A 16148-nucleotide genomic window follows, 5' to 3' on the forward strand; every position below is an offset into this window, starting at 1 on the left:
CTGCCAACTGAGCCAGTTGCTGTCTTTCAAAGAACCTGGGAGGTTTTGCTGATAACAGCAGTTATCAGCAAAACGAATGGGTATTCTCTGCTTAATGAGCTGGCACAGGGAGGACATCGCAGATGCACACAACATTTATTCACTGTTGAGTGGAGAAGCGATCGATAGCTTTGAGAGCCTAATTTTCAGTCTTTGCATGTGTTAACAATTGGTGGACGTATTTAGCCTTCACCTCACCGATCTGCCTGTGCCTTGTTTATTTACAGTATTACAGAGTAGGGATAAGATCACCACCAGCTGCTACAAGTTCAGGATAAAGGATGGTTCCTTCATCACACTGCGCAGTTACTGGTTCAGTTTCCTCAATCCATGGACCAAGGAAGTCGAATATCTAGTTTCCACAAACACTGTTGTTTTGTAAGTTGCTTTTTGTGGCTGTTTTCAGTGGTGGAAGGATGGAGGGAGTGGGGGAGAAACATAGAAACTAGAAGCAGGAGGAGGCGATTCAGCCCTTCGAGCTTGCTCCACCATGCATTATGGTCATGGCTGATCATCAAATTCAATACCCTGATTTCCATGCCCCCCCCCACACCCCAACCCCCAAACCCCCATATCCCTTGATCCTAAGAGTTAAATCTAATTTCTTGGGATGAAGCCAAACAACATTTTGACCTCAACTACTTTCTGTGGTAGTGAATTCGACACATTCACCACCCTTTGGGTGAAGAAATTTCTCCTCTGGGTGAATGGTGGGAGGCTGGGGCAATACTTAGCAAATCTTTTACAAATTGGGCAGTGAAGGAGCTGGTGGAAAGACAGTGCACTGTCCTCTGCTTTCAACAGCAGTCGTCTGAACGTCTCCTGGCCAGCCTGCCATCATCCACCCTCCACAAGCATGAGTTCATACTGAGCCGCTTAAATCTTAATTCACACCAAGTCCCATTCCACCGTTGCCCCAGAGCACTGTGGTGCCGTTCACTGCCATCCCACGTTCCTCCGCCAACTTCACCATTCCCCCCCCCCCCACCGGTGATGACTCGCATTGGCACAACTTCCACCTTCACTTTAGAATTCTCATCCTCGTTTCCAATCCCTCCGTGGCTTTAGCCCTCCCTGTTTCTGAAACCTCTTCCAGCCCCACAACCCTCACATCCATGGTCTCAATCGTTCCGCACCATTGGCGGCCATGCCTTCACCCTGAGCTCGGAAATGCCCTCCCTAAACTTCTCCAGCTTTCTAATTACCCTTCCTCCTTGAAGTTCCTTCTTACAATGTTCCTCTTTAACCCAACATTTGGTCATCTGCCCCTTAATATCTCATGTCCGATTCTGTCTGATGATGCCCCCTGGGATGGTTGACGACATTAATGGTGCTATTTAAAACCAGTTTATTGTGGCGACAGAAACAGGAGATGTTACGTGTGAACCTGTTGGTCTGTGGTCCCTGTGTTGGATCTTTGAGGGAGCAATTGTGTTTAGTCCCACATTCCTGCTTTTTATCCACAACCCTATAAGCTCATCATCCTCACATACCTGTCTATCCCCCTTTTTAAAATTATTTATGGAATCAACTTCCACCAACTTTTCCAGAATAGCCTTTCCCGGATCCTGTCGATCGGAATACTAATCACCTTGAAAACCTCTATTTGGTTACCTTCCTTGTCCCAAGGGAAACAGCCCTGACTTTTTCCCAACCTCTCTGCCTAAGCAGAGCCCCCTGGCAGGACCCTGGTGAATCACCGTCAACCCCTTTCTAAGGCCTCTACGTCTTTCCTGAAGTGTGGTGTCCAGAATTGTCCCATAATGTTCCGGCTGAGATTAAATCAGTGATTTATAAAGTTCTCACATGGTTTATTGGCTTTTAAAGTTTATTTATTAATCATAAGTAGGCTTACATTAACACTGCAATGAAGTTACTGTGAAAATCCCCTCATCGCCACAGTCCGGTGCCTGTTCGGGTCACTGTACCTAACCAGTATGTCTTTCAGACTGTGGGAGGAAACCAGAGCACCCGGAGGAAACTCACGCAGACATGGGGAGAATGCGCAAACTCCACACAGGCAGTGACCCAATCCGGGAATCGAACCGGGTCCCCTGGTGCTGTGAGGCAGCAGTGCGAACCACTGTGCCACAGCTTTTGTGTTCAATGCCTCAGTTTAGAAACCCAAATAACCACAATGCTTAGTTGAATCACTTTACAAAGTTGCCCTGCCAGCTATGAATGATGCCACTGGCGGCACGGTGGCACAGTGGTTAGCACTGCTGCCTCACAGCACCAGGGACCCGGGTTCGATTCCCGGCTTGGGTCACTGTCTCTGCAGAGTCTGCACGTTCTCCCCGTATCTGCATGGGTTTCCTCTGGGTGCTCCGGTTTCCTCCCACAGTCCGAAAGACGTGCTGGTTAGGGTGCATTGGCCATGTTAAATTCTCCCTCAGTGCACCCGAACAGGTGTCAGAGTGTGGCGACTAGGGGATTTTCACAGTAACTTCATTGCGGTGTTAATGTAAGCTTACTTGTGACACGAATAAATAAACTTAAAAACACTTTCGTTCTGTTCCAAGGGAAGTGACTGACTATCGACCGCTGTCTTATTTCAGTGCCAGCTCTCTGGAAAGAGGAGATGCAGCCACTCTGCCTCTCACAGGTTCCCCTCCGAACATGGATAACGGGTTACCCACTGAAGAAGGTACTCAGTTGGTTTTATTTTCTTTAAACCTGTGTGTGGGAAAGTTGTTTTACTCCCAGAAAGGATTTGCAGCTGATTCCGGTTTTGGCACAGATGTTGCCCCACCCACTCAGTGTATCCAGCTGTTTGTTTTGGTTACAGGAGGAAGCGGCTGAGTCCCTCGAGCCTTTTCCACCAATCGGTGAGATCATGGCTGATCTGTAACCTAGCTCTATATAACCTGCCTTTCTTTCATATCCTCTAATACCCGCTGCTATTGAAAAATCTTATCAACCTGGGATTTGAAATGAGCAACTGTTTTAGCAGCAGAACCGTCCCTACAGGAAGGCAATGAACCTGAAACGCTAACTCAATTTTTCTCACTGTACAGACCTGCTGAGTATTTCCAGTATTTTCTGTTATTATTTCAGATTTCCAGCATAGAATCCCTACAGTGCAGAATGAGGCCGTTCAACCCATCGAGCCCCGCACCAACAACAATCCCACCCAGGCCATATCCCCATAACCTCCATGTACTTACCCTGCTAATCCCCCTGACACGAAGGGGCAATTTAGCATGGCCAGTCAACCTAACCCGCACATCTTTGGATTGTGGGAGGAAACCGGAGCACCCAGAGGAAACCCACGGGGAGAACTTGCAAACTCCACACAGTCACCCGAGGCTGGAATTGAACCCGGGTCCCTGGCCCTGTGAGGTAGCAGTGCTAGCCACTGTGCCACCGTGCCGCCCACTGCATGTGCAGTATTTTGCTTTTGTATTGTTCTTTGCTTGTAGTCAGTAGTAAGGATCACTTATTTAGTACCTCAACCCCTTGCAATAAAGGTCAACATGCCATTTGCTTTCTTAATTCCTTGCTACATCTGCATGCGAACTTCGTGTTCCTTGAAATTTAATAGCAGCGCACAGCATGGTAGGAGGCCGTGTGGCCCATTCAGTGCCGGATTTAGACTTGGTGAGGCCCTAAGCTATATAAAGCTTGGAGGCCCCTTGTTAAAAAGTTACACCAAAAGGTCTCACAAAGGTGCGAACCAAAACAGGACCTTGGGTCGCCACAATTTGTTGTTTCAACTGTGGATGTCGGCTCTGCAATGCTCACATTTGCATCACTTCCAGTGTTTTCCTCAGCTGAGATTCCAGACTCTGTTGTCTCAGTAGCAGAGGCACTAGGCTGTGGTTGTTTTGGACTTTGCTGATCACCTTGGGTTTGTGGATCCTTATCTGTTTCTGGAGTAAAGTAACTGTCAACTTTTGGTCATTTTTTGAGTTGCTCTTCAAGCTGGTGCTTTCTTTTTCTTTTCTGGTATCCGCTCTTAAATGTTCTCTTCATTGTAAACCTTCTGAAATTTTGTGAGGCCCTGAGCTGTAGCTTGTTTAGCTTATGCCTAAATCCGGCACTAGGCCCATCATATCTGTGCTAGCTCATTGAATTTGTATTTTCAGCTCCTGCCCTAATGCCTCAGTTGGGGGATGGAGTGAATATCAGCCAATCGGGTTGGGGAGGATCTTGGTGTTCACCCCCAGCTTGTGCTGAGTAAAATTTGATAATTGTCCACCAAATTCCTGAAGTCTTCTGGAGTTGTCCTGAGTAACCTTGTGTGAGGAGGATTCTTCTGCACATTGAGGCCCCAGTAGTTTGAAAACGTTGATTGAATGAAAATGATGGGTCGTGCTCCAGCACCTCCTGGCTGGTTTCCACCCTCCACCGAAAACTCTGCCACCCCGGCCCTAACACGCACCAAGTCCCATTCCCCTGTCACTCCGTGCTCGCTGGCTTACACTGGCCTCCCATTCAGCAACCCTTCGATCACCAGTCCACTAACATAACCGCTGTGCTACCCTTGAATGCTTTTGAACTCTTGTCCTTCTTTTGCACTGTCTAGTCAGTTCAAAGCGTACACTCACCACTGTCCCTGGCATTCCTGGAGGAACCCGTGCTGGAGCTGGGAAAATTGGCCGGATGATTGCTGAGGAAGTCATGGAACTACAAAGGTAACTTGTGGAGGTTAAATAGCATTATACCATCCACTGCTCTGTGCCTTTGCAGCGCATTTAACTCATTGCTCCACTCATCGGAAAGCTGAACTGTTTGGTGAGAAACATTTGCAGATGTCAAAACCTTAACCTCCTCTGTGTTAGTGTTGCACCAATTTCACACAGTAACACATACCCATGGCTCAATGGGTGATGCTCACTCCCTATGTCGGAATGTTGCAGGTTCAAGTCTCACTCCAGACACCTGAGGCCAAAACCTCAGTGCATCACTGAGGGTGTGCTGCACTGTCAGAGGTCCCAGGTCCTGTCTTTGATATTAGACATTAAACGAGGTCCTGTTGTGTACGCAGTTGGACGTGAAAAATCCCATGATACTATTTGGAAGAGCAGCACAAGAGTTCCCCCTATCAACATTACTAAGAGTCCGTCTATCAACATTACCAACAACAGATAAGCTGGTTATTATTGCATTGCTACTTGTAGAAGCTTGCTGTATGCAAACTTGGCTGCCACATTTCCGATGTTACTACAGTCTGAACCTCAAAATAAAGCTACATCCTGAGGTTGTGAAAGATCAACAGAATTCCCACTCACCTGAAGAAGGGGCTTGCAGCTCCGAAAGCTTGTGTGGCTTTTGCTACCAAATAAACCTGTTGGACTTTAACCTGGTGTTGTTAAACTCCTTACTTTGTTGTGAAAGATGCCAGAGAAATGGATGTCCTATATATCAGAGATGGCTAAGAGGAGATTGATTGGAGGTGTTGAAAATTGAGAGTTTTTTTGATAGAATAAATCAGGAGAAGCTTTACCCACTGGCAGGAGGATTGATGGCCAGACGGCACAAATTTAAAATAACTGGCAACAGAACCAGAGGGAAGGAGGAAGACCTGTATCTGTGCAGCGAATTTTGATCTGGAATGCCCTGTCTGAAAGGGAAGCAGATTCAATAGTAACTTTCAAAAGGGAATTGGGTACATACTTAAAACCTTTGCAGGGCTATACGGTAAGCACAGGAGAGCAGGGCTTGATGGAATGATACAAGAACCATGGGCCAAATGGTGTCTGGTTTGATAATTCGATTCCATTGTTATTTTGTCGTTTGCCATATTCCAGTCTAAATGTTCACAATTAATGGTTAGTTTGCCATCTTGGTGCTGCATTTGACCCTGAGGTGAACTTCTGCCCTCGTCTTTGAACCATCACCTAGACTGCCAGTTTTCACCTCCGCAACACTGCCCGACTTTGCCCCATCATCAGCACATCTGCTCTGAAACCCTTCTTTATGCCTTAATTACCACCAGAGCTGATTATTCTAACGCATTTCTGTCTGGTCTCCCATGGTAAAGTTGAGGTCATCCAAAGCACTGCCACCGTGCCTTAGAAACGTAGAAAATAGGAGCAGGAATAGGCCATTTGGCCTTTGAAGCCTGCTCCCCCATTTATTATGATCACGGCTGATCATCCAACTTAATAGCCTATTCCCGCTTTCCCCCCATATCCTTTGATCCCGTTAGCCCCAAGAGCTATACCTAACTCCTTCTTGAAAACAATGTTTTGGCCTCAGCTACTTTCTGCGGTAGCGAATTCCACAGGCTCACCACTCGCTGGGTGAAGACATTTCTTATCTCGGTGCATCCTCAGACAATGACCCCTGGTTCTGGACTCTCCCACCATCAGGAACATTCTTCCTGCATCTACCCTGTCTAGCTCTGTTAGGGTTTTATGGGTTTCCATGAGATCCCCCTCCTTCGTTCTTCTAAACTCCCAGCAAACATAATCCTAACCGACTCAATCTCTCCTCGTAAGGCACCAACCCAGGAATCCATCTGGTAAACTTTTGCTGCACTCATTTCATAGCAAGAACATCCTTCCTCAGATAAGGAGACCAAAACTGCACATGATGTTCTAGGTATGTTCTTACCAAGGCCCTGTATAACAGCAGCAAGACATCCGTGCTCCTGTACTCGAATCCTCTCGCCATGAAGGTCAACATACTATTTTCCCCCTTGCTTTAAGTGACTGGTGTACAAGGACACCCAGGTCTCATTACACATTCCCCGTTCTTAAATTATAACGATTCAGGTAATAATCTGCCTTCCTATTATTGCTACCAAAGTGGATAACCTCATATTTATCCACATTATACTGCATTCTGCCTTGCATTTGCCCACTCACTCAACATGTCCAAATCACATCTGAGTGGCAGCAAGTCCCGTTCCCCCATCACCCCCGGGCTCACTTAGCCACACTGGCTTCTGGTTAAGCAACATCTTTGTTTTAAAGATGTCTCTTCGTGTTTTCAAATCCCTCCGTAGCTAGACTGTTCCCTATCTCTGTAATCTCCTCTGAGGTACCTGCATTCCTCTAATTCCGGTCCCCCTGATTTTATTCGCTCCAACGCTGGTGGCTGTGCCTTCAGCTGCCAAAGCCCCAAGTTCTGGAATACCCTCTCAAAATCTCTCCTGCCTCTCTACTTCTCTTTCCGTCTCTTAAGACGCTCCTTAAAATCGACCACTTTGACCAAGTATCGACTGACGTGGCTCCATGTGATACTTTGTTTCATTATATTCTTGTGGAGCACCTCGGAATGTTCCGTCACATTACCGGTGTTATAATATAAGTTGTTGTTGTTGTTAACATGTGGCTTTGTTTTTTTGACAGGATTAGAGGATCCTCCCCTTCAAGCTGTAGTTCCAGTCCGCTTAACATCACCAGTACGCCACCCCCTGACACATCATCTCCAGGGGGGAAGAAGGTAGGAAATTCTTCTGGGTCTGCACCACCCTTGAGCAGGTTCCATTGATGACCCCAGACCATTTAAATCAATAATCGTGGTAGAAGGGATAGTAGCTGCCGCTGTTCTTACTTTCTCCACAGGATGGCAGTGTTATCTCTTTAAAAAAAACCAAGGATAGCCCATTGCTCCAGAGGTGACGCTATAACCAGACTCAGCCACTTCTATTCACAGCCACAAGATATCCCATAACCTTGAGCTACCGGTGAGCAATGCCATGTGGGAGATTCAGTAGTGCCACATTAGAACCCTTGTTCAGGGCGGCACAGTGGTTAGCACTGCGGCCTCACAGCGCCAGGGACCCGGTTCGATTCTGGCCTTGGGTGACTGTGTGGAGTTTACACATTCTCCCTGTGTCTGCATGGGTTTCCTTCGGGTGCTCTGGTCTCCTCCCGCAGTCCGAAGATGTGCCAGTTAGATGGATTGGCCATGATAAATTGCCTGTTAGTATTCCAAGATGTGCAGGTTAGGTGGATTGGCCATGCTAAATTTCTCACCCTAGTGTCCCAAGAAGTATAGCTTAGGTGGATTAGCCATAATAAATGGTGTGGGGGTTACGGGAATAGGGGCGGGGGTTACGGGAATAGGGGCGGGGGAAGGGTGGGGTGGACCTGGGTAAGATGGTCTTTCGGAGATTCAGCGCTGACCCAATGACCTCCTTCTGCACTGTAGGGATCCTAGGATTCGATAGTGTGCACTTTCTGTAAGTGCAGCACTTACCAAGGGAGTGCTGCACAGTCAGAGGTGCTGTCTTTAAGATGAAACGCCAAAGTGAGGTCTCATCTGTCCATGCGGATGGAGGTAAAAGATCCCATGGAGTCATGCCTGGTGTCCTAGCTAATATTTATGTTTGAATCAACGTCACAGGAGAAGTTTTTTTATTGTCGGAGCTTGCTGTGCACAGATTGACTGCTGTATTTCCTACATTACAACAATTATTGATCCTCAAATGTGGGTGGGCTGTCTGGGGGTGGGGTCTGAGGAGGTGGGTGGGGCTGTCTGAGGGCAGGGCTAATTGCATGTCTGATGGCAAATAGGAGTCCTCGTCACCTTTGGCCATGTGAACCCAATATGTCTGACCTGTGAACTTTAACCTCTGTCCATTTGTTAGTGAAATGGGTAAGATGAAGAGTGTGTGCTGGTTTTTTATTGTCACGACTGCTTCACATCCTCCATTACTAAATATGGGGAGATAGTTCGGTAAATTAAACCACCTCCGGCACACATTTCCGAAGAAACATGTATTGAAATATAAAATGGTTTCTGACAGGAAAATGTTTCAATAATGAAGGTTTTGTACATTTCATTAGTAAGTCTTCACCTTTGCTCTGATTCTTTTAACAATGATCTTAAATCTGCGCCCTTTCATTACCGACCCAGTGGAAACAGTTCCTCCTCATTCGCTCTTAATAAACACCTTCATGATTTTGGACACCTCGATTAAATCTCCCTCTAAACCTCTCTGCTCCAAGGGAAGCAACCCCAGCTTCCCTGTTACTTCACATCGGCGCTTCTCTAATTCTGGTCTCCGGCATCCATGATTTTAATCGTTCTACCCATAGCGGCCAAACCTTTAGTTTTAAAGTTTATTTATTAATGTCACAAGTAGGCTTACATTAACACTGCGATGAAGTGACTGTGAAAATCCCCCAGTCGCCACACTCTGGCACCTGTTCGGGTACACTGAGGGAGAATTTAGCATGGCCAATGCACCTAACCAGCACGTCTTTCGGAGTTGGGGAGGAAACCGGAGCACCCGGAGGAAACCCACGCAGACACAGGGAGAATGTGCAGACCCCACACAGACAGTGAGCCAAGTCGGGAATCGAACCCAGGTCCCTGGTGCTGTGAGGCAGCAGTGCTAACCACTGTGCCACCCCACCTAGTTGCCTAGATGCTAAGCCAGTGGTTCCCAAACTTATTTCACTGGGTCGCACTTTCGGAATAAAAATTTGCTCATGCCACACCAAATTTTTTATTGATAAGAAATACATAAACAAAAAAAACAACTCTGAGCAGTGCTTGATTCATAACATAGAACACAACTACTTTATAATATGATCATGGGACATCCAGAAAGTATAAAACAATGCTTGTTTAAACCATGTTTAAATGTTTCTTTAATTGTCCTTGAATCTTCCCGCTACACTTGCCATCCTCTCTCGCCGCACCAGTGTGGCACGCCGCACCCTTTGGGAACCACTGGGCTAAGCTCTGGAATTCCCTCTCTGTCGCTTGTCTCCTTTAAGGCACGGCTTCAAACCTATCACTTTGACCAAGCTTTTACGCACCTTGCAAATATGTGCCTCAGAGTTAGGCTTTCTGTTTACAGTTCCTGTGAATGTCTTTGTTACATTAAGTGTGTGATATACAAATATAAGCTGTTTGTGTTGTATATGGTACAGTTAAAGGGAGAGTCAGTGCTGGTGGGACCATGTTTACGTTTGTATTGAGTTTATTCTTTGTGAGTTTGGTGCTGATGTTGTTCTGTCTCTCCCTAGATTCTGAATGGTGGCACGTCTGACATCACAAATGCAGGAGTATTACCCGGGCATGCGACGGACAACACTGGTTATCCATACACTGACAACAGCTCTCTACTGAGTAAGTGTTACTCCCTTTGGTATCAATGGCAAATCCCATCAGTTTCCCCAAGTTCAGAATCTGTATCCTGCACTGAATAGAAACATAGAAACTAAAAGCAGGAGTAGGCCATTCGGCCCCTTGAGCCTGCTCTGCCATTCATTTTGATCATGGCTGATCATCGAATTCAATATCCTGAACCCCCCCTTCACCACTCCCCCCAACACATCCCTTGATCCCTTTAGCCCAAGAGCTATATCTAATTGCTTCTTGAAATTAGACAATGTTTTGGCCTCAACTACATTCTGTGGTAATGAATTCCACACATTCACCACCTTCTGGGTGAAGACATTTCTCCTCATCTCAGTTCTAAAAGGTTTACCTCTTATCCGGGTAAAACAGACGAACTTAGGGCCTTAATGCTTATGCGGAATTTGGATGTGGTTGCGGTGACGGAAACTTGGTTAAAAGAAGGACAGGACTGGCAGCTGAATATTCCAGGGTATAAGTGTTTTAGGCGAGACAGAGGAGGGGCTAAAAAAGGTGGGGGAGTAGCGATATTAGTTAAGGAGCATATTACCACGGTGCAGAGGGTAGACAACTTAGAGGGGTCATGTACTGAGTCACTGTGGGTGGAACTCAGAAACAGGAAGGGTGCAGTCACTATGCTGGGGGTGTACTACAGACCACCCAACAGCCCACGGGAAGTGGAGGAAAGGATATGTCAGGAGATTCTGGATAGGTGCAGAAAAAATAGGGTTGTTGTAGTGGGGGACTTTAATTTCCCTGGCACAGACTGGAAAGTGCTTAGAGCTGGGGGTCCGGACGGGGAGGAATTTGTAAAATGCGTACTGGAAGGTTCTTTGGGACAGTATGTAGATAGCCCGACTAGAGAGGGGGCTATACTGGACCTAGTTCTGGGAAATGAGCCCGGTCAGGTCGTCAAAGTTTCGGTAGGGGAACATGTGGCAAATAGTGACCACAACTCTGTTAACTTTAGGATAACATAGACATAGAACAGTACAGCACAGAACAGGCCCTTCGGCCCACGATGTTGTGCCGACCTTCATCTGAAACCAAGATCAAGCTATCCCACTCCCTATCATCCTGGTGTGCTCCATGTGCCTATCCAATAACCGCTTAAATGTTTCTAAAGTGTCTGACTCCACTATCACTGCAGGCAGTCCATTCCACACCCCAACCACTCTCTGCGTAAAGAACCTACCTCTGATATCCGTCCTGTATCTCCCACCACGAACCCTATAGTTATGCCCCCTTGTAATAGCTCCATCCACCCGAGGAAATAGTCTTTGAACGTTCACTCTATCTATCCCCTTCATCATTTTATACACCTCTATTAAGTCTCCCCTCAGCCTCCTCCGCTCCAGAGAGAATAGCCCTAGCTCCCTCAACCTTTCCTCATATGACCTACCCTCCAAACCAGGCAGCATCCTGGTAAATCTCCTCTGCACTCCTTCCAGCGCTTCCACATCCTTCCTATAGTGAGGTGACCAGAACTGCACACAATATTCCAAATGTGGTCTCACCAAGGTCCTGTACAGTTGCAGCATAACCCCACGGCTCTTAAACTCCAACCCCCTGTTAATAAAAGCTAACACACTACAGGCCTTCTTCACAGCTCTATCCACTTGAGTGGCAACCTTTAGAGATCTGTGGATAGTAATGGACAAGGATGAGTGCTGTCCTACGGGCAGGGTGCTAAATTGGGGGAAGGCTAACTATAGCCGGATTAGGCAGGAATTGGTGGATGTTGATTGGGAGAGGATGTTTGAGGGTAAGTCCGCGTCTGGCATGTGGGAGTCTTTTAAGGAACTATTGATAAGGCTGCAGGATAGGCATGTGCCTGTAAAAAGGAAAGATAGGAAAGGTAGGATTTGAGAGCCGTGGATAACCAGGGAAATTGAGGATCTGATTAAAATGAAAAGGGAGGCGTACGTTAAGTCCAGGCAACTGAAAACAGATGGAGCTCTGGAGGAATACAGAGAGAGTAGGAAAGAACTCAAACGGGGAGTTAGAAGGGCAAAAAGAGGTCACGAAATGTTCTTGGCAGGTAGGATTAAGGAGAATCCTAAGGCATTCTATTCATACGTTAGGAACAAAAGAGTTGTCAGGGAGAAAATCGGACCTCTCAGGGACAAAGGAGGGGAATTATGCTTAGAACCCAAGGGAATAGGGGAGATCCTAAATGAATACTTTGCATCGGTATTCACGAAGGAGAGGGGCGTGTTAACCGGGAGTGTCTCGGAGGGAGGTGTTGACCCGTTAGAGAAAATCTCCATAACAAGAGAGGAAGTGTTAGGTTTTTTAGGGAACATTAAAACTGACAAAGCCCCAGGGCCTGATGGCATCTATCCTCGACTGCTCAGGGAGACGAGAGATGAAATTGCTGGGCCTCTGACGGAAATCTTTGTCGCTTCTTTGGACACGGGTGAGGTCCCTGAGGATTGGAGGATAGCGAATGTGGTCCCGTTGTTTAAGAAGGGTAGCAGGGATAACCCAGGAAATTATAGGCCGGTGAGCTTGACGTCCGTGGTAGGGAAGTTGTTGGAGAGGATTCTTAGAGACAGGATGTATGTGCATTTAGAACGGAACAATCTCATTAGTGACAGACAGCATGGTTTTGTAAGAGGGAGGTCGTGCCTTACAAATTTGGTGGAGTTTTTTTTTGAGGAAGTGACAAAAACGGTTGATGAAGGAAGGGCCGTGGATGTCGTCTATATGGATTTCAGTAAGGCATTTGACAAAGTCCCACATGGCAGGTTGGTTAAGAAGGTTAAGGCTCATGGGATACAAGGAGAAGTGGCTAGATGGGTGGAGAACTGGCTTGGCCATAGGAGACAGAGGGCAGTGGTCGAAGGGTCTTTTTCCGGCTGGAGGTCTGTGACCAGTGGTGTTCCGCAGGGCTCTGTACTGGGACCTCTGCTATTTGTGATATATATAAATGATTTGGAAGAAGGTGTAACTGGTGTAATCAGCAAGTTTGCGGATTACACGAAGATGGCTGGACTTGCGGATAGCGAAGAGCATTGTCGGGCAATACAGCAGGATATAGATAGGCTGGAAAATTGGGCGGAGAGGTGGCAGATGGAGTTTAATCTGGATAAATGTGAAGTGATGCATTTTGGAAGAAATAATGTAGGGAGGAGTTATACAATAAATGGCAGAGTCATCAGGAGTATAGAAACACAGAGGGATCTAGGTGTGCAAGTCCACAAATCCTTGAAGGTGGCAACACAGGTGGAGAAGGTGGTGAAGAAGGCATATGGTATGCTTGCCTTTATAGGACGGGGTATAGAGTATAAAAGCTGGAGTCTGATGATGCAGCTGTATAGAACGCTGGTTAGGCCACATTTGGAGTACTGCGTCCAGTTCTGGTCGCCGCACTACCAGAAGGACGTGGAGGCGTTAGAGAGAGTGCAGAGAAGGTTTACCAGGATGTTGCCTGGTATGGAGGGTCTTAGCTATGAGGAGAGATTGGGTAAACTGGGGTTGTTCTCCCTGGAAAGACGGAGAATGAGGGGAGATCTAATAGAGGTGTACAAGATTATGAAGGGGATAGATAGGGTGAACAGTGGGAAGCTTTTTCCCAGGTCGGAGGTGACGATCACGAGGGGTCACGGGCTCAAGGTGAGAGGGGCGAAGTATAACTCAGATATCAGAGGGATGTTTTTTACACAGAGGGTGGTGGGGGCCTGGAATGCGCTGCCAAGTAGGGTGGTGGAGGCAGGCACGCTGACATCGTTTAAGACTTACCTGGATAGTCACATGAGCAGCCTGGGAATGGAGGGATACAAACGATTGGTCTAGTTGGACCAAGGAGCGGCACAGGCTTGGAGGGCCGAAGGGCCTGTTTCCTGTGCTGTACTGTTCTTTGTTCTTTGTATCCTCAAACTGTGACCCCTAGTTCTGGACTCCCCCACCATCAGGAACATTCTTTCTGAATCTACCCTGTCTAATCCTGTTAGAATTGTATAAGTTTCTATGAGATCCCTACTCGCTCTTCTAAACTCTAGTGAATACAATCCTAACTGACTTAGTCTTTCCTCATATGACAGACCTGCCATCCCTGGGAGAAAGTAAAAGGATACAATGGGAGTTGACAAGGAAATGGAAATAGATTATAGGATCATAGATTTATTAACGCACAGGAAGCCATTAGGCCCATCAAGTCCATTCCGACTCTATGTAGAGTAATCCGGTCAGTCTGAATACTCGATGAGGGGTAGTGTAAGGTATGGTCAAATCATAGTAATGAAAGCACTGGAGAAGGCCCATTTTGCCTCTGTTCATACCAGTCTTTTAATAAAGTTCTGGTTAGGCCACAACTAGAATATTGCACCCAGTTCTGGTCACACCTTTTAGGAATGATGCAAGGGGGATTTACCAGGAATGGTTCCCAGGGTGAGGAATTTCCACTGCAAGTTTAGGGTGGAGAAGCTCTTCTCCTCGGAGCGAAGCAGATCGAGGGGAGATCTGATCGACGTGCACAAGATGATGGTAGGTTCAGTGTAAGGTACACAAAGCAAAGTTATATTCATTAGCTGGCGGACACAGATTTAAGGTTTTGGGATAGAGAGGCAGGGTGGAAGACCCTGTTTTACACAGCGAGTGTTGGTGTCCTGGAATTTGCTGCTTATAAAGCTGGTGGAAGCAGAGAGAAGAATGATTTCAGAAGGAAATTTGATGGACACGTGAGGAAAATATACTCGCAGGGAGAGAGCAAAGGAAGGGGACTGACCGGATTACTCCACAGAGAGCAGGAATGGGCTTGATGGGCCTAATGGCCTCCTCTGCTCTAATGGATCTATGATCCTATAATCCATTTCTATTTCCTTGTCACCTCCCATTGTATCCTTTTACATTCTCCCTTCCGCAGTGTAATAGAAGCAAATGGCAGATAGGTGGTGAAGAGGAAACTGGATAAAAATAAGGGAAAAGGGAATGAATGGCTATGCTGATAGGGTGAGATGAAGTGGGGCGGGGGCTGATGGGCCCAATGGCCTGCTTCTGTGCTGTTCAGAATGGCAGTACTGAGGAAGTGCTACTTTGTCCAAAGTATCATCTTGAAATGTTGAACCAAGGCTCTGTTTGCACTCTGATGGTCATAAAAGATCCCACAACATTATTGGCTACCACATTTCCTACATCCCCAACAGTGACTCTCTTTCCAAAGTATTGCATTGGCTATAAAGTTCTTCGGGATGTCCTGAGGTTGTGGAAGGTGCTAGACAAATGCATGTATTTTTCTTTTTCTGTGACCCCCATTGCTTCCTCCCCCTCACACAATATTAGTCACTCAACACCTCCACCCTCGCAACATGGGCCTTCCCAGGCAATCAGAATTGTTACACAATTGGACAATTCTCAACTCCACAACAGCTTTCTCTACCCCCATCCGATCTGCAATATTTTAAACTGATAAACAAGCCTGTTCCAAGACTGAGAAATTAGATCCACTATCTTTAGTGGCCTTACGATGGTTATCTGGTGTTTTGTTTCCACCTGTATTTCAGAGATAAATCTTTAATTCCCAAAGACTTCCAAACAGCTGAAAGGTTTTTGAACCCTTGATTAAAACTGTGCAGTGAGTCCTCCTAAGGGCGCAAAGCAAAATTGGAAAGTAAGGTGGGAGAGAGCAAATGAGGAGGGGGAATAAAAAGCAAGCTTGTGTTTCCCATATCCTTTATATTTTACTCAGGCTAGGCTCAAGGGGCTGAATGGCCCACTTCTGCTCCCACTAAAGAACATTCATATGTTCCAACATCCCAGTCCCAGTGACTGGCAGCACCCTAGACGTTAATCTGTATTTTTACACATGCTGTCCAGCCCATTCTATACTTCCCGCATTTTACTCTTTATTAAATATACGTTTACCTGCAAGTCACAAAAAGAGCCTATTTTAACTGTGGGATCTTGATGGTTTGATTTGCTGATGGTGGAGGAGCTGACAGCTTTATAAGGGATGATTCAAGGGTTGTGGAAATAGTGGTGGGTTCAGCCAAGCTCTGATTCAAGTGTTTGACGTAGTTAATACTGAATGGCCCATTTAATTTGAGGCACTCAACAGCAAT

The 16148-nt window shown here is 46.6% G+C and overlaps 1 protein-coding gene across 4 annotated transcripts in view; it reads left to right on the forward strand.

Moving 5' to 3' along the window:
* Positions 1–16148, forward strand: part of LOC144499194 (basic helix-loop-helix ARNT-like protein 1) — a 77135-nt gene that overhangs the window by 57086 nt on the left and 3901 nt on the right. For 3 of the 4 annotated variants that reach the window (XM_078221298.1, XM_078221296.1, XM_078221297.1), the window contains 5 exons: positions 267–417; positions 2598–2686; positions 4568–4676; positions 7341–7434; positions 9975–10077. In XM_078221298.1, the coding sequence (XP_078077424.1) occupies positions 267–417; positions 2598–2686; positions 4568–4676; positions 7341–7434; positions 9975–10077 (546 nt within the window). Of the gene's footprint in view, positions 1–266; positions 418–2597; positions 2687–4567; positions 4681–7340; positions 7435–9974; positions 10078–16148 lie in introns of those variants that run through there. The other variant, XM_078221299.1, reaches the window with a different exon arrangement.

The sequence above is a fragment of the Mustelus asterias genome, chromosome 9, assembly GCF_964213995.1.
Source record: "Mustelus asterias chromosome 9, sMusAst1.hap1.1, whole genome shotgun sequence".
In the NCBI taxonomy this organism is placed as follows: Eukaryota; Metazoa; Chordata; class Chondrichthyes; order Carcharhiniformes; family Triakidae; genus Mustelus; species Mustelus asterias.